The 19,017-nt window shown below is 42.4% G+C and overlaps 3 protein-coding genes across 4 annotated transcripts in view; 2 read left to right on the plus strand and 1 right to left on the minus strand.

Annotated features, from left to right (window-relative positions):
* Positions 1-1,408: 1,408 nt before the first annotated feature.
* bod1 (biorientation of chromosomes in cell division 1) lies at positions 1,409-5,015 on the minus strand. The gene is made up of 4 exons (XM_084073490.1): positions 4,606-5,015; positions 3,923-4,047; positions 3,414-3,631; positions 1,409-2,401 (listed from the first exon to the last, which is right to left on the minus strand). Exons 1-3 carry the CDS (start codon positions 4,774-4,776, stop codon positions 3,415-3,417), a joined length of 513 nt encoding a protein of 170 aa, XP_083929616.1. The 5' UTR covers positions 4,777-5,015; the 3' UTR covers positions 1,409-2,401; position 3,414.
* A 610-nt stretch (positions 5,016-5,625) lies between these two features.
* htatsf1 (HIV-1 Tat specific factor 1) lies at positions 5,626-13,497 on the plus strand. 2 transcript variants are annotated; one of them, XM_084074591.1, is made up of 10 exons: positions 5,626-5,718; positions 8,118-8,282; positions 9,713-9,941; positions 10,540-10,587; positions 10,862-11,016; positions 11,757-11,920; positions 12,070-12,166; positions 12,263-12,352; positions 12,466-12,603; positions 12,975-13,497. In XM_084074591.1, exons 2-10 carry the CDS (start codon positions 8,118-8,120, stop codon positions 13,275-13,277), a joined length of 1,389 nt encoding a protein of 462 aa, XP_083930717.1. In that variant the 5' UTR covers positions 5,626-5,718; the 3' UTR covers positions 13,278-13,497. The 2 variants fall into 2 exon arrangements, with proteins under 2 accessions (XP_083930717.1, XP_083930718.1); XM_084074592.1 differs by having other exon boundaries at positions 5,679-5,728.
* A 1,372-nt stretch (positions 13,498-14,869) lies between these two features.
* rad50 (RAD50 homolog, double strand break repair protein) overlaps positions 14,870-19,017 on the plus strand; it is a 43,689-nt gene continuing 39,541 nt past the window's right edge. The window contains exons 1-4 of the mRNA XM_084073231.1: positions 14,870-14,961; positions 17,282-17,433; positions 18,187-18,270; positions 18,755-18,906. Of these exons, the coding sequence (XP_083929357.1) occupies positions 17,305-17,433; positions 18,187-18,270; positions 18,755-18,906 (365 nt within the window). The 5' untranslated portion in view covers positions 14,870-14,961; positions 17,282-17,304. The remainder of the gene's footprint in view (positions 14,962-17,281; positions 17,434-18,186; positions 18,271-18,754; positions 18,907-19,017) is intronic.

Below are 19,017 nucleotides of genomic sequence, written 5' to 3' on the forward strand. Positions count from 1 at the left end.
GTTACCATGAAAAAAAGAATCCAACAGCTTTTCAATAGTTTCACAACAGCAGGCGAGCATTTCCAACAACGAAAGCTCTATACCCCGCTACTCTGTTGGATTACATTCTTTCAATGTCACAAAGCAATCAGTGTTATTTATGGTGGGTCCCCCAAATTGATATGTGTTTGGCTGTGGAACGCCATCGAAAATATTTTGTGGCAGGAACTCCCATAAGAGAAGATTTGTGTTGTTAAAAATCTTCCACATTTGTCACATTTTTAAATATATTTTTGCACCATCTTGGCTAAACTGTGTGCTCAACACACTATGAAGAACATTTATCATCACGCAGGTTACACCAATTTCCACGTTGTCTTTGAGTAGACTATACGGCAGTGTTTCTCACACATTTTTGGCTCAGGGCACCCCTGTAAATAACTGTTTTCCTCCACGGCACCCCTGAATTACATTGTTACCTTATAGAACCTTACATTTATGTCTTATTATGGTACGTAAATATGCAAATCTTTCCCCCTAAGATACAGTATGTCACGAGATTATCCGTTTCCATGAGGCCAAATTGAAAATAACTGCCTGGATGTATTGAGGGGGAAAAAATAAGAAAATAAATTGATACAGTTAAAAGAAAGTTAAAAAGTACAATAAGAACGGCAGGTATGATTTAAAAAAAAAAACTCTTTATGACATGTATGATAAAATCTCTTGGAACAGTACAGGAACCAAATGGACCTGTAAGTGTTGAAGACTTTCAGAGTTAAATAAGCACTGATGATTGTACAGTGTAGACTGGGGTCCCAGAGGGAAAAATGGTATCACATAGGGGTGCAAATCAAACTGGAGGGTCCTTGAAAATCAAGATAATCAAATTCAATCACTGCTCTAACGGGTACTGCAATAAAGATGACTGACGGTCACAGTAATGACAAAGACGTTTGGCTGGTGTATTGCTGAGGAACCAAGTCCAGTGTTGATTGTGATGTCGATAAGTGTATCTTGATAATCGTTCAACCATTCAACTTCAAACTGGTGTGTGTATTGCTGGGAACCCAAGAGAGTGCAGTGCCCAGTAGGAAGTCAGTTGGATCAGCACTTCTCCCAAAATATATATAAATCCACACATTTCTGTGTATCTATCTGTCTGTGTGAGATCCATGACTAGCCTCCAAGTACTATGGTAACGGCTGCACTTAAATTAATGCCATAAGTTGAATAAAAATAAATCCAGTCTTAATATTGAACAACTCTCTCTCACACACACACACACACACACACACACACACACACACACACACACACACACACACACACACACACACACACACACACACACACACACACACACACACACACACAAGGTGGATCACCTACTCGGAGCCTGCACATTTTTTATATTTTGTGAAAAGATGAATGTTTGTTATATTGAATTCATAATCTATCCAAGTCCCGCTAAGCCACCAAATTGTGGAACGCCATATTTGGACAAGACTGATCAACCACCATGCCATGGTTATTATACATAGGTATGTGGGACCGTAGCTTGACCTTTGAATAACCCCTTTTAGACTTGAAGAACTTAAGAGATCCGGAAGAATTTAATGAACAACAGTGTATGTGAAGCATATCTTCCAGTGCGTCACAGCACCTGCAACATTTGCAGGTCAACCACATTGTTCTGAATTGGGAAATGTATCTGGGTTCTGGATTCAGTGAAAGACTGAACGTCAGTCTTCTACTGTCTCCACAGCCCACATCAGGGCTGTGGAGACAGTATAAAGACTAACTCCATCCGTGCTGTGGAGACACTAGTAGAATCAACTGCTCCTTAAACTTTATTTGTTTTAAGATAAGGCATTTTTGCATAGTTCAATATCACATGGTCACCACTGCACTTTGTGAAACAATTTTATTAACATTTAATGGAAACTTTTCAAAAATCAACACAAAAAAACAAAATCAACAAATCGTTACAAAAAACATTACAAAATTAACGTGTCTCATTTGTCAAATGTGACATACAGAGGGAAAAGGTTGTATAAACTAGTTAGTGACAAAAGGAATTTCAAAACAAATCCCAATTAATCTAACAAAAAACAGGTCATTAATCTGTAGCGGAGCGGCGCAACAGCAGCATGCTGACGACTGATCTTGTTGCTCTGCATCAGGTGTGGTGTGATGATCCATTCCAGCTTCTCACTCTATAACCCTGTGTAGCTTGCAGACAGCACTGAAACTCTGTCTTGCACTGCCCACTTTAGTCTCAGAAACGTCCTCTACAAATGGCTTGTTAACACAAGCACACAGCCTCATTCTCATCAACATGTTCAGTTCAATGCTGCCCCCTGAGGCTAACCTAGCTCTGGAACATTGCGTGGAGAGACCAGATTAACAGCCGGTGTACCTGTGGCAGGTGGACAGAGAGAAGAGAGCAGACTTTCTCTGAGAATTTATTTTCAAAGAGGCAATAGGTGTGCCAATGGTTTTATATATTTCTGATGTCAGCAGAGACACTCAGCAATATGGTCTAGGTGCTTTGGGAGGGACTGTATTTATTTATTTCAAATTATTGCTGATATAGGCCTGTTCATCAATGATTCACGTCTGCAAACGTGTAACTTACAATGACACCACCTACACTGTTTTTCATTATGAAGTATAATCAGGACATGCATGCAGATTTATCTGCAGAAGAGGAGCAGACACACTTCATGCCATATTTATATCCTTGGGTCAGGGCACTGTATATGAAACCGAGAACTTTTACTTCATATACTTGTGTACTTCATAATGTCAGTGTACTTTCACTTTAATTTGTGTCTGGGGATTTATATTTTTACTTAAAAGGGATAGTTTACCCCAAAGATTGCTTTTATTCTATTGATTAGTCACCCCATGGAGACTTGAATTCATGGATATTTTTTTTGTTTTTGTCGCATTCCTAAGCCAATAATTTGATGACCAGCGGACCGGTAGGCAGTGGTTCCGGTAGGAGACACACGGAGACTCTTTGTGTCTCCTACCGGAACCGCTGCCTGTCATCAAATTATTGGCGTAGGACTGCGACAAAAACAAAATAATATCCATGAATTCAAGTCTCCATGAGGTGTCTAATCGTTGTGGGGGTGAACTATCCCTTTAAGTAAAAGGTTGTAGTACTACTTGCACCACTGCCTGTGGATAGCTTGGAGAATAAGCAAATATAGATCCATGCCGCAACTTGAATAAGAAATTATTCTGAGGTCTGAGTAATTATCCTTGTAGTTGAAAATGGAGTTGTCCTATGATGGTGACTAGGTTTCCTTTCTAAGCATCAGTAATCGTCAAGGTTTAATGTATTCTATGTTCGGGACATGAAACATGCTACTGATGCTCAGGGCTATCTTGAGATCCAAGTGATCCCAGTTTGAACTGACCTCAGGGGGTTTGGGGGCCTGTTGCTGGCGGGACCTCTGGTTGTTCTGGCTGTTCAGAGGGTACAGGATTAGAGCTGGCCGCCGGGGCCTCCTCCTTCTTCTCCCCCGAAAGGAAGTCATGGATGGCGGTCTCGATGTGCGGCCTGAAAGTGTGATTCAGCTTGGGGTCCACCACCTGAGTGATGATCCTGTCAACACCAGACTCCATCATACCTGATCTGAACACACACACACACACACACACACACACACACACACACACACACACACACACACACACACACACACACACACACACACACACACACAGCTGTAATTCCCAAAGTACATTGACAGATGAGGTGAGGCAGATATTAATTTTGTTAAAGGGATAGTTCACTCCCAAAATAAAAATAAATCTATTGATTAGTCACCAAAAGTATCCATGAATTCAAGTCTCCATAGGGTGACTAATCGATAGGAAAAAAACATTTTTTTAGTTGAACTATCCCTTTAAAACCAATACTCACTTTATGACACTTTGCCTCAGTCCGTTCCTCATTTGGTTCTTGTTGATGGACGGGTTCCACTCTTGCGTGCTCAGATGTGTGGCGACAAAGTTGTCAACTTTCTGCCGCAGGTTCTGATAGGCAGGCTGGGAAGACAGTGACACAACAGTAGTCAAAAGTAACTAGGGGTATTTCACTTTAAAACACTTCTGGGGTCCTTTTAAAGTCTACCTGGGCTTGTGTTTACACCCCAGGCGGGTTTGAAGTTGCTTGGTTCAATATTTATATTGAATTATATTTAATCCAAATCTACAAAGTAACTAAAGTTTTCAAATAATTGCAGTGGAGTAAAAAGTACAATATTTCCCCCTGAGATGTTACGTGGAGTAGAAGTACTGAAAATTGTAAATACTCCAGTAAATTAAAGAATACCTCAAACATTTTAAAATGTTTTTTTTTCCCCCCAAAAGTGCAGTACTTGGACCCCCATGTAATGGCATTTATATCGCTGGGACCCCAATTCATATTGTAAAGTCAATGTTAATTTAACTCTGAGAGTGTACAAATGGAACCAAATGGACCCGTTACATAAGGGTCCATTTGGTTCCTATCCATCATTTTGCTGGGGACCCCCTGGAACCCCCTAAAGTACCCCTGGGGGTCCCCGGACCCCACTTTGAGAACCAATTGACCTAGTAAAGTACCTTGGTATCCACGTCTGCCAGGCAGTCTCGTCGGAACTCGTCGAACAGACCTCTGTTCTTCAGATGCTCCACGATCATGTTGATGAGCTGCGGGTCGCCGGGTGGGAGGCTCTCCAGCGCCGCGCCGACCCCTCCGGCCATGCCGCCGCTGCCTGCTCCCCCCTCCGCCATGATGATGATGATGAGCCGCTAATGACCTGATCTGATGGCTGTGTTATAGTGTTATTATCAAGTTATTATTATGGCTGCTGATCTGTTCTGTTTTGTTGTGGCTAAAACAAAAAAAAACAGCTGCTCCTCCGTGTTGTTGTGTTGTTGTTGTTTTCCTTCGGGTTTGTTCGTTTTCACGTGCGAGGAGAATGAAAAGCAGGCAATGTCTTCAGTACGGAAGTAAAACCTTACAGTCACAACCGGTTTGTGTGTTTACTGTCAGTGTTGCCAGATTTTGCGAGAGAAACAGGCAACCAGGTCTGTTAAAACAAGCCCAAAAGATTAGACCAGGGCAGGGGTCTTCAACGTTTTCAGGCCAAGGACCCCCTAGCTGAGAGAGAGATGAAGCAGGGACCCCCACTACATATTGTATACAATTGTGTTTCAGATTAAAGTTTATTTTTTACTTAGTCTGCTCTTTTTCCCCTCTACACCTATAGCCTCTTTGCCAAAAAATAGCCGATCTGCGAGGCGTTGAGAGCTTGTAGATCTGCTATTTTCGGCTAATGTTCCCCTCAGAACAGAAATTCTAGGGTTCAAGTGGTTAATGTAAAAAAAACAACTAAATCCTATCACACAAAGATTTGGCGGACCCCCTATAGTAGCTCTGGGGACCCCCTGTTGAAGACCCCTGATCTAGCTCGACTCCTTCCTACGTTAGTACGTTTTCTCCCATGTTGTTCAATAACGATATAAATAAGATAACGGGGGAAAAAAAGAAATAAAGAAATATTTTTGCTTGATGTTTCGGCGCTGCATCACCGGCAGCAGCCGTGCCTTAAATCGAGCAGACGTTATATATATATATATATTATAATGGTCGCGCATGCGCGCTCCGTCCATCTGGGATAGTGGGATAGTAGCAGTACATTATTCATTCAAGTGGCACCGCGCGCTGCAAAGGTTTGTTACTGTTATGAATGTGTTACTGTAATAACTCCACTATTACAATGCCACTGACTCTCTCAATACGCCATGAAAAGAACTAACGAACTAACTAACTTACTAAATAAACTAGCAACGTGTGCTGCTCTTCTGTTTCTAAGTGGACGGCCACTGGCTAACGTTATGCTAACGCTATGCTAACGCTAGTACACCGTAAACGTGTGTAACTGGAGCATAGACTGAACTGGAGCCACCGTCGGCTAGCATGGATAACGTTGTTGTTGTTATCATCATCATGGCCATGTTTAGCCTGCTAATGTTAGGTCCAAGTGTGTTGAGGAGTTTATCCACGCTTGCCAACATCTGACTGTGCGAATCAAGGAGTTTATTATCATTTTTTTTTTAAATGGGGGTTTTGTCAGCCTGGCTTTCACTGGAAAATTGTGGGTAATTTTCTTTTATTTCAGCCATTTAAAAACCATGCCTACAGAAATTGATGACTGAAGCAATGTAAGACCCATCTTTAATAATAATAATGTATTCATTATTTAAAACAAGTGAATATCTGTATGCCGTAACAAGTGAATATCAGCATGCATACACTGACCAGATCAGTGCATGCTGATATTCACTTGTTACAACCACACCCCCTTTTTTGAAACTTTTTTTTAACCTAGTAGCCTAGACGTAATTTCCTGTGTTCTGGTGAATTTTGGGAGTTTGATACCAAATCAAGGAGAAATGACAATCGAGGAGTCCTTAAGGAGATGAGGTTGAAATCAAGGAGACTCCTGCAGAGTCCAGGAGGGTTCAGGAGAGCCCTGGTTTTAGCCTGCTAATGTTAGGTCCAAGTGTTGATGAGGAGTTGATCTGGCTGCATCTCTCACTGGCACTGGGTTCTGGATCTAGTGTCCTGTGTCCACATGAATCTATGATTTATGATCCACCCGGTGGGACTTATAAGTGCCTGGGTGTGGGAGGGGGACCTTTATTTAGAAACATAACAGAGTTTATCATGATATGTTTTTGCATTCTGTCTACCCATACCATAGCTCTGTGCATTTCCCTCATTCTCCCCTGGTCGAATTATGTAATATTAGTATCGGTATGTATTTGTTAATAGTATCGCTCAGTTGAAGCGGCGATGTCTTGTGTCAGAATAGCCTCGGATCAAAGACTGTAATTGATTTATTTTATCGATTTTGACTGTCATATTTATGACTTATGTCTTGAATCACGCTAGTTTCAGAAGAGAAAAAAAATATTTCTTTTTTTTCTTCTTCTTATCCTAATTTTCTTTTTGATTGGCCCTGGACTCTTTACTCTTACCTGCTGCTATGACACCTGCATTTCGTATCCCCTGCCCCCTTTTCATTCTTTGAGTACTTTGGAGAGGTTCTGAATCGGTGCCTAACTACAGTACATGCAATCTTTGTGTGAGGTAATCATTGGAAGCTTTTGGCCCATGTTCAGACTGGCAGATCAAATATGATTTTTGGCATATCCACATTATAATAAGATTGAAGTCTGAAAAACACATGAAAACCACATGGATTCATGAATTCATGAATCCACCTTGCAATGTGGTTTTCATGTGTTTTTCAGACCGTTAGAATCTGATTCTAAGATGTGTCTCAGTCTGGACACTCGGACACTCAAGCTTGCTTTTTACGTCATGGTGCAACGGTGTCACTTACCGTTCATTACATGGTTACCACAGGAAGGAACCAATGCAGATAGGTAGATGGAGGATGTCTGTCTGCATACACAAATATGATCACTTCCAAATAACAGTCAGTCCCTGAAGATCATATTTGAGGGGTAAAATTGTATTTGCCTGCAGTCTGAAAAAGGCCTTGGATTCTTTCATGGCAGTGTGTGGACGCTTCATCCATGTGTCTCTTCGTGATGAAGCGTCTCTAACCCCACTGATCCTGTGATCAACGTCAACAATGACGTTGTAATTTCTCATTGAGATTTAACCCATTAAGAAGACCTGGAACTGTGTCATTTTTAGATTTGAGCTAAAAAGCATTATTTTACACTTTGGGCTATTCAAAAATAGCAGATATACAAGCTCATAGCGCGGCACCGAGTGCCGCGCTACGAGCTTGTAGATCTGCTATTTTTGAAAAATCGTGAAAATGTGTGCAAATCTTTGAATACATATATTTTTAAAGCGAACATTTTTAACTCAAATATTTGCTTCTGGGGGTCCCTGGAACAACATATTTTGATGGGGGTCCGCGGTCAAATACATATAATTGTGGGGGTCCTTGACATGAAAAAGATTGAGCACCACTGATATAGAAATATACGTTTTTTCAGAATACTGTTGAGATTTAGGAGACATGTAGAATCGGCTTCAGGTCTCAATGGGTTAACAACCATGTGACATTTCATTGTCTGGCTATTAGATGAGCGGCGACCCGGACAGGAACAAGGAGTTTGTGGAGCAGTTGCGGTTGCAGCAGCTCTATGGTCAGCGAACGGCAGACGGCACAGACCCGTACACCTTCACCGATCCAGAGGATGGCACTGTGTACGACTGGGACCATGACAAGAAGGCCTGGTTCCCTAAAGTATGAGCCTCTCTTTTCTTACCACCACTGAAACTTGATTCCTAAACGTTCTTCAAAACACCTAGGATCTCCATAGGGGTGCAATAGTTAACCAAACTAATCAGTTTAATCAATTATGAAAAAATAATCAATTTTAACAGCTGATCTACAAGCTCACAACGTCGTGAGGCGACGTGTAGTGAGCTTGCAGATGGGCTATTTGCTATGTTTGCCTGACACCATTGTACGACAAAGTATAAAGTAGTGGAAGTCAGACTAATTGACATAGTTGATTATAAAAAACGTTTTTTTTTCTGCATTGATTTGTTAGTAGATAGTTGTAACCCTGGATATTGACATTTGGAACTGCCTTTGTGGATCATAGTTATCCAGGCCTCTTAATTCTGTCACAGACACAGCATTCTACTATGGTGAACATTTCCGTTATCTCAAAGTAATTCTGCTATTCTCTCTATAGTCGCAATAGTCTGCTGATGTGATGGCCTTCTTTTAAAGCAATATGGCATACAGCAACCTGATTGTTGGGTGTGACAGTGTCAGTGATTCGATTTTAATAGGGTTAGTAGTAATGTAGGGTAGCATTTATGTAATGTAAGTGTAGTGTACTAGAGGTGCGGGTCGCTACGCGACCCTTCCGTCTAGTCGCTGGTGCGAGGCTCTCGTGTAGTTGGCTGTAGACGTTTTCGACATGCAAACCAAAAGCGAGAGCAACAGCAGTGTTTGTTTCGAGACGCAAACCGAAAACGAAAGCAAACTGAGAGACGGACACATTTCACCCGTTCATCTATCTATCTATTCACACCGGCTCTTGCAGGACCAGAATGTGCACCACAGGTTGATGAAGCAGCCCGCTCAGCCCAGCGAGACGGCGTTCGCTGCGTTCAACCCTCCCAAAGAGTCAGACAGACAGTATTTGGATGGGGGGCGGGGTTGGCGGGGTTGCCATGTCCAGGAGTTGTAAGCGTGAAGTGGCGTGTAATTGCTTAGGGAAAGTGCGTCCACGCATGCGCAGTGTGCAGGGCGGTGTTTTTGCATAAAGCTGGTTGCTTGTTGCTCGCGCGCAATATCTGGCAACACTGATGGAACTTACACACGCACAAACATTCTGGCGCATGACTGTAGATTCCAATTGTAAGGTAGATATAATTTGGTTGGGTTCCTCTGTGAGCAGCAGCATACAGGACCCTGGTACTTGTCAACTATTAGTTGCTTGTAATGTTTATGCACTAGCAGCTGAAGCTTATATAGTTGCAGGCAGCTGTTAAGAGTTGCTCTAGATGTATAGTGTCAGCACAAGGCATACAAAGTAAATGTGTTTGAGGCAGCTCGCTTAACTTCCTGACATGTCTGTCGCCCCCCCATGGGAGACTGGTGGTTCTTGGAGCTAGTTGGTTTAACAGGCATGTCTTTGTCCTCTTGCCATCCTGCAGATAACGGAGGACTTCATTGCAGCCTACCAGGCCAACTATGGCTTCACCCAGGATGGAGTGCCAGATGCCAACGCCGCATTGGGGAGCAGTGCTGAAACCGCACCCCACGGCCCGGACGGCAAAGTACCCGGCAAAGCACCCACGCAGAAGAGCCCTGAGTCCCAGAACCCTGACCTGAATGCAGCCAAAGAAGCCAAGCAGAAAGGAGAGAAGAGGAAGCCAGACCCAGGTAGCGTGCTGTCTGCATGTTTGTTTGTGATCACAGATTCACAGTAGGCTGGGGAACTGCCTACTGTTAGCCCTAGAATGACTGTGATATTACATACATTTCATGTATTCCAAATACACAGCCATAGATCGCTCCCATGCCCGCCTGCATGGGTAGCAGCCTGATCTTCGCGGCATAACACTTCTTCGCGCTGCGTGTGTACTCACCCAATAATTAATTCCTGCGACTTAGAGTCAGATATTGTCCTCTAGTTTCATATCCATTTGAAAGTCCTGGCAGAAAACCTGTGTTTAGTAAAATATCTCCACTTTTCCACGAGCTGCACACGGACAACATTCTCTGTCAGCGACTGGGCCCGAGAGAATGTTGTCCATGTGCAGCTTGTGGAAAAGTGGAGAAACACACGTTTTCTCTCAGAACTTTCGAATGGATATGAAACTAGAGGACTATATCTGACTCCCAAGTCGCAGGAATTCATTATTGGGTTAGCACACACGCAGCACAGAGAAGTTTAATGCCACGAAGATCAGGCTGCTACCCAGGTAGCAGGTTGTTTGATAAATAATGATGATTGAATACATCTTTGTTTCCTCTGCAGGATGGTTTGATGTGGACAACGACAAGAACACCAACGTCTATGTGTCAGGTTAGTGCTGCCTCGCCCCCGATCTTTTGTTTACTTTATTCTGCTGAAAATAAATTAATATACAGTACGTATATGTATTGTTTAAATAAAGATTCAAATTAAATTAATACGATAATTGTGTCAGTTGAGTTTAACCACTTTCAGCCTGGCGTCTGTCATTTTTGCATGTCGTTATTGTAAAAAACCCAAATTTCCCTAATTCTTAAAAATAAATAGCAGATCTACAAGCTATTATGGGTCACCCAACCTCCCGTCCCCCTCTCCCTCCTGCCAGGGCTACCGCCAGACACCAGCACTGAGGAGTTTGCGGAGCTGATGTCTAAGTGTGGCATCGTCATGCGTGACCCCATCACCGAGGAGTACAAAGTGAAGCTCTACAAAGACAGAGAGGGCAACCTGAAGGGAGACGGCCTCTGCTGCTACCTCAAGGTCTGTTGTCTTTCTGCCCATCTCTCGAGGGAAGCCTGTGTGCCTCAGTCCCTATGGGACAAACCCACGCACAAACAAATGTACACACCAACACAGCATCCCTCTGTCATCTTTAGCTGTACCCGACTCTGAACTTAATTGGTCGAATCAGATTCAGGATTTTAATGCAAGCTTTTGATGATTCGTACCATATGTAAACTTAACATTAATAAGTAACAGTAATTACCTTTACTAAAGGTAATCACTTAAGCTAATACTCATTAACAGGTTGACTTATACTTAGTTGCGCAGCGAAATAGTAGCCTGGCATTGGCCAGACTGATAACGTGGATTCACTCTCACATTCCTCCCCGGTATCAGTCTGGACTTCGGCCCATAGGGAGCGAGTATGAGAAATCAGAAAATGATCAGGCCAATCAGTGACCGCGTTTCAACTGTTGTCCGTACAACAGTGAAAAGCATCAAAATCATTTTCTAGTTTCTCATACTCGCTCCCTATGGGCCCAAGTCCAGACTGATACCGGGGAGGAACTTGAGAGTGAATCCACGTTATCAGTCTGGCCAATGGCAGCTGATCTACCGAGGACCTGCTATTTTCGGTGCGTGACGCGGTGCAAAACCAAGTATTACTCAGGTTTTTGAGTACGAGTCATTCGCCCCTGCACGAGAAGTGCTGCTGTATTTAAAGTTTTTCTATGGACCGTGTGTGTGTGTGTGTGTGTGTGTGATGGTCCGTGCAGAAGGAGTCAGTGGCCCTGGCTTTGCGTCTGATCGATGATTCAGTGGTGCGAGGGTACCAACTCCACGTCGAGGCAGCACGCTTTGAGTTGAAGGGCCAATACGACGCCAGCAAGAAGAAGAAGAAGAACAAGGAGTACAAGAAGAAGTTACAGCAACAACAGAAGTAATGTCTATTTCATATTTATACCATTGTTTCTGATTGTCGTTACTTGTTTTTCATGGGTAGATGGATACTTGGTTGCCACTCACATCTCTCTCTCTCTCTCTCTCTGTGTGTGTGTGTGTGTGTGTGTGTGTGTGTGTGTGTTACAGGCAGCTGGACTGGCGGCCAGAGAAAAAGGGAGAAGTGAGGAAGAGGCACGAGAAAGTTGTTATTATCCAGAATATGTTTCATCCCAGTGACTTTGAGGTAGGAGGTGGCCCACAGAGATGTGACACATTGCAATACACACATTACGAACTGTTTGTCTGTGTGTTGTATTAATGCCTCTGTTGACCTCTGTAGGAAGACCCACTGGTGCTAAATGAGTACCGTGATGATCTGAGAACAGAGTGTGAGAAGTTTGGACCCGTCAAGAAGGTCATCATCTTTGATGTGAGTTCAAGGTCAACCCTTTCATCACATTTTTCAAATGACCTTGTGAACGCAAATAGAAAATACTGATCTCTTATAAAGTGTATTGATTAGTTTGTTGGTCTGTGTTGCAGAGACACCCAGATGGCGTGGCTTCAGTAGCGTTTAAGGAACCAGATAACGCTGATGCCTGCCTGCTAGCACTGCATGGACGCTGGTTTGGAGGCAAGAAACTCTCTGCTACACTCTGGGACGGAACCACCGACTACCAGGTACTACACTCGGGCTGTGTTCTTCTCGTGTGTGTGTGTGTGTGTGTGCTACTATACTTATGAGGGCCAAATGTCCCCACGAGTAGAGTAGAATTTGAGAAATACACATTGTGAGGACAATTTTCCTGGTCCTCACAAGAGAAATGGTTGTTTTATGGTTAAAAACTTGGAGTTAGGCTTACAACTTGGAAAAAGATTCAGGTAGGGATTTGGATTAGGCGTTTAGGGGTTGCTTTGAACTTGTAGATCTGCTATTTTCAGCTTTAGGGCTTGGGTTAATGTTTTCTTTTGCAAAAATGGCATTCATAACTCGGTGTCCTAAAATGCTGATGTCCTCGCAAGTATAGTGATACGTGTGTGTGTACGCGCAGGTGGAGGAAACGACACGTGAACGTGAGGAGCGGTTGAAAGGCTGGGCTACCTTCCTGGGGGACAAGGAGGGGCAGCAGGCCACCTCCACCACCTCCCTCGACCCAGCACAGACCACCAGCACCACAGCCCCGACCCCAGCCCCGGACCCACCGGACAAGACAGAAGAACCCCCACAGGATCAAGCGGAGACGCCCAGCCCGCCCGCACAAAAGCAAGCACAGCCCGCAGCGCAACAGGAAGACGACGTAGGCTCCACAGACAGCAGTATGGCAGGAAGTGATGATGAGGAGGCGGCGGCTTAAGTTTGATTTATACTCCATCAGACGACGGTGTGTAAATTAGGCGTTAGACTGCCCCCCAGCCAGACCTTTAAATCTCTCTGGCAACTAATGAGGACAGCCCTGCCTGAAAGAAAATTGAACTGCTGCAAAACTCCTTGTGGAGTAGGAGAGGAGAAGAAACTAGACGGTGTGGGATGTTTTGTAATTTGTGTAATGGAATAAAATGTGTTTTTCTCCCCCACTGACCTTTTCATTTTACTTTAAGACTTTTAACATGTTAAGTAACTCAATTAGATCATTTACAAACACCTGGCTATATATCTGTAGATGTAATGTAACTTACACCAGGCACAGACTCAATTATTTTGATGTACTGAAGTACCGGTACTTCATTTCCTTTTTATGCTCAATACTTTACTCCGCTTCATCTCAGAGTCAAACATTGTACGTTTTACTCCACTACAATTATTTGACAGCTTTAGTTGCTTTGCAGATTTAGATGTATTAACACAAAATATACATAGATGATTATGTATTATTATAGGTTAAGCTACCTAGGCAGCAATAAAGTAGTCAAAATCTGCTCCACCTTTACCAGCTGCAACATTAAAATGAGGAAGGTATGCATTACTAATTACAATGCAACAGGAATCTTGTCAAATTATGCAAAATGAGTACTTTTACTTTGGGAGAACGGCAAGTGCATTTGTGATGCCTATACTTGGTACTACTCACACTATTTTGAACACAGTATGACTTCAATCTGTAACAGAGAATTTCTAAATTGTGGTATTGCTACTAAAAACCTGATTTTCACTGTTGCCCTATTTAAATGATTTGTTGAAAATTCAGTGCAGTGACCAGTGAGAGTTGCCATTAATAAAAGAGCTGTGCATTACAGCAGAATATTATCAGCAGGGAAATTGGATGACAATATACAGTAGAAACACTGGAACCACAAAAATGACTATGAATCTTGTCCTTGTCTGTATTTTTTTACATAACATGTTTTTTATTTTGATCACGAGACCCAATTACTGAATGTCAGTCTCCAGGTTTTCCTCAGAATATGTATGACACGGATTTACTTTGACACTATGGCACGTTAGGAGTCCACTAGGAGGACAGTGGTTCTCTAACTTTATTTTCAAGGACCCCCACACTATCAACTAGAGCAGGGGTCTTCAACAGGGGGCCTGGGACCCCTAGAGGGTCCTCAGAGTTACTACAGGGGGTCCGCCAAATCTTTGTGTGATATTTTTTTTTTTACACCAACCACTTGAACCCTAGCATCCCTTTTCTGAGGAGAACCTAAGCCAAAAATAGCAGATCTACAAGCTCAGCGCGAGGCGTTGTGAGCTTGTAGATCTGCTATTATTTGGCAAAGAGTTAGGTAGGCGTTGTGAGCTTGTAGATTGCTATTTTTGGCAAAGAGTTAGGTGTAGAGGGGAAAAAAGAGCGGCAAAAGTTTATCTGAAACATAATTTTATACAATATAGAGGGGGTCCCTGCTTCATCTCTCTCTCAGCTATGGGGTCCTTGACCTGAAAACGTTGAAGACCACTGAACTAGAGTTTTATTTTGGAGTTCAACCCGGAAGTCCTATTAGTGAAGCTGCTCGGTGCTGTGTGTGTGATCTGGTGTTTGTTGACAGGTTTTCGGAGCTGAACGCCGACAACACGTAGGAAGACTTGTTTCATTAAAGGTATTTTATCGTTTCAAATGAATGAACTATCGCTTTATTTATGTCCCTCTTCGCAGTCAGTTTATCTAACTTGAAGCAACTAGCTAAACGCAGTACTAGTCGTGACTCATGTTTAGCTAGTGATTCATTTCTAAAATAGCAAGATATGCCGATATGCAAGCTTACAGTGACAGTTTCATGGAGTTAAAACGCTATTCTCCGCAATGGGAAACGTCACAGAATTCCACCTTTTGTGTAAAATATGTTTTTTGTTGGGCCATAAAATATGTCGACCAGACGGATATTATTGTATTTGCTCAAGTGCGCCACCTACTGGTCTGGTCAATGGCATTTTCTATTGACCAGACGTGTAGGTGGCGCACTTCAGCAAATCAAGGATTTTCCGCCCGGCGTACATAATTCATTTTCTTCCCAAAAAGCAGTGGTGGAAAAAGTACTACATTTCTTTACTTAAGTAAAAGTATCAATACTGCAATGTAGAAATGCACTGTATACAAGTAAAAGTCCGGAATTAAACATTTACTTGAGTAAAAGTACAAAAGTATCAACATAACACTGCTCTAGGCAGAGAGAGCAGTGTTGCCATGTCCGCTTATTATAAGCGACTTGTGGGCTTGTTTTTCTGTAAAGTTTCTGCAAAGGCTTGTTTCTAAAGTGTACGTGCTTATTTGGGCTTGCTTCAACAATGTTCTAATTATTATTTAGACCAGTGGTTCTTAAATATTTTCATGAAAATGTTTTGTGCCAGGAATCATCATTTGTGAATCCAAATATTCCACATTTTATTGCAAGAGTTTTTGAAAATAGCTGATCTACAAGCTCACAACTGTATTTGAAAATAGCCGATGCATATGGGTTTGAAAAGTGCTCATGTGGCTCAAAGTTGCTTCTTTTGGGCTTGTTTTCATAGACCTGGTTGCTTGTTTCTCTCATAAAATATGGCAACACTGGTCAGAGAGCTCGCTATTCGCTAACGCTCCGGCCCAGTCCAGAGCTAAGTTAGCTAACATGCTTTTAGTGAGCTATGAACATGCGTGCGTAACGATATGCGTATGGTTCTTTTGTCATCATATCATAATCTATATATATCTCCGAATCTATCTTTAGCCTGGGATCCAGTCTCGATTCCAGGCTACTCTTTTCCCTCCTAAAATGCAAATTAACCGATGACGTCCTTCCGGTTTGTTTTGCGTTCTGTCGTAGTTTCACTTTATTGTAAACTTTGATTTTCCTTTGTAAAAAATCTCAATACAGATGAAATGGGACAGCTCAAAATGGTGGTCCATTTGGTTCCATTTACACCAGGGGTCTTCAACGTTTTCAGGCCAAGGACCCCCTAGCTGAGAGAGAGACCCCCTACTCTATATTGTATAAAATTGTATTTCAGATAAACTTTTGCTGCTCTTTTTTCCCTCTACAGTCTACATATATAAGTCTTTGCCAAAAAATAGCCAATCTACAAGCTCACAACGCCTCGCAGCGTGAGGCGTTGTGAGCTTGTAGATCGGCTATTTTTGGCTAAAGTTCTCCTCAGAAAAGGGATACTAGGGTTCAAGTGGTTAATGTAAAACAAAATAATCATATCACACAAAGATTTTGGGGAACCCCCTGTAGTAACTCTGAGGACCCCCTGTTGAAGACCTCTGATTTACACACTCTCTTTGTTGTTATGGTGGTCCTTGAAAGTCCACATACCAGCTCTGATAGTGTGATAAACTAAAACCAGTAACGGAAACGGTTCCAATCCAAATGTAATGGAACTGATTCCGGTTCCTCAATGTCGGATCCGGTTCCGGATCCCAACCTTAGGCCCAGTTCAGATCATTGCAATATTTGAACAAATGTTGTGCTGTCTCCAGAGCTATAAACTGATTTCCAGGTAGATTTAGTCAGATGAATGTCAAAAGAATCACAATTCTTAAATATTACTATGCAAATCGTTACAAAATAATTGTGATCTTATGCTGAATGGATTCCGCCCGCGGCCCACCCCTACAGCACATAGCCACTTAATATCCAAAGTATTTCCATCGATTAAGATCCGAGGTTCTTAAAGTGGGGTCCAGAAACCTCAGGGTTCCTTGAGCGAGGGATCCAAGTTGACCCGTACTGGTCTGTAGCTCTGAGAGTGTACAAATGGAACCACAAATTGACTTTTTTACGGGTCCATTTGGTTCCATTTGTACACTCAGAGTTATGGGGTCCTTGAAATGAAACATTTTGAGAACCATTGCAGTTGCACATTGGTTTATATTTATAATAAGTGTAGTCCTGTTAAGTTAATGCCTGTTCTCTTTATGTCTTTCTCTCTGTTCCCCAGGCGAGCCCGTTAGATCGGCAAACATGTCAAAGATAGACAAAATGAGTATCCTGGGGGTGAGGAGTTTCGGGATTGAGGACAAAGACAAACAAGTCATCACTTTCTTCAACCCTCTCACCGTGCTCGTCGGACCCAACGGAGCCGGGAAAACGGTGCTGTAATTATTTCAGCTTTGCTTTAATGTGTCAGTCATGGTGTCTTTTAACACTTTTTCAACACAACTCCAAAATATTTTGAGATGGGGGTCCGCGACCAAATACACGTGGGGGTCCTTGACATGAAAAACTGAGAACCACTGATATTATAGCAACATACGGTTTTCAGAAAACTGTTTTATTTAGAAGACATTTGTAGATGCGTTCCCGGATTGAATGTGTTAATAATGAACATAAACATGGTATCCTCTTTATCCATTTAAGTCATGGAATTCATAATTTGACTCATGTATATCTTTTGTAATAACAGGTTAGGTTGTCATGAAATTCTTATGGAAAGTTAAATAAGAGAATGTAGACTAGACTGGATTATTTATCAACAGGACTTTTAACTGTACTTATTTATCACATTGACTAAATGCGTGTTGTTGCCGTACTAAATATACTAAACCAGTGGTTCTCAAAGTGGAGTCACTTGATGAATTGAGTCTGTAACTGAGAGAGTGCAAATGGAACTCATGGTTCCATTTGTGCTTTCTCAGAGTTAGGATTTACAGTGTAGATTGGGGTCCGAGATAGAAAATTGTATCAATTGGTGGTCTAATACTGCATATCAAACTTGGGTCCGACCTTGAAAAATAAAGTTTGAGAACCTCTGGACTAAACAATTTTCTTTTGGGCATTTGAATGTGTAACCTGCGTTTCCAAAATGCATTGATCTTATTATGTTACCCTTTTCTCTGTATCCAGACCATCATTGAGTGCTTGAAGTATGCAACGGCAGGCGAACTTCCCCCTGGAGCCAAAGGAGGTGCTTTTGTTCACGATCCAAAGGTGAGATGAACGTGTTCCTTCAAGGGGGAAATCATAGTGACTCAGTAGATTCAAAAGCACATTGTAAGCACATGTAACTACTGTAGCAGTTAAGGACAACATTATGTATTGCCGTGTTTCTGGGCCTCCCTTTGGGAGCGCCAAAGATCACAGGTGGCAGGTGTTTCAAGCAATCAGTCTTTCCCAACCTTTTTTCCTTGGATTCCCCCCTTCTTAAGTTGGACAAAGTCTTTCTCAAAGTGAGTGCCAGTACAGGGGTGCCGGACAATACCTTGATAATATTTGGAATTTACCAATATCACTTTAAACGTTAAAAACGTTAAAGTACAAACTTATTTTAAATCAGTTCTAACGAAAAGGGTGCCAGAGTGATAAGTAAAAATGCTATTTTGAGAACCTCATGCCCAGAATAGGGACGCTAGTGCTAATTTGGTTAGTAAGATGCTATTCTCTGACTCTGTGTGACTGTGCCATATGTCTGCAGGACGCCCATGAGACGGACGTGCGTGCCCAGATCAGGCTGGTGTTCACAGACGTGAAAGGAGAGAAGGTGGCCATCCAGCGCTCCATGTCTTGCACCCAGAAGGGCAAGAACCTCGTGTTCAAAACCCTGGAGTGCGTCATCACCAGGGTCAAGTAAGTGGACTGCTATTCACTGCAGTGACTCTTTGCATCAAGCTATAGTTCATTCATGCCTGTTTGTATTGAAATGAGGGATGAGACGATACTAAAAGTTCACGTCACGAT

This window comes from Gymnoscopelus microlampas (assembly GCF_963454915.1).
Source record: "Gymnoscopelus microlampas genome assembly, chromosome: 12".
In the NCBI taxonomy this organism is placed as follows: domain Eukaryota; kingdom Metazoa; phylum Chordata; class Actinopteri; order Myctophiformes; family Myctophidae; genus Gymnoscopelus; species Gymnoscopelus microlampas.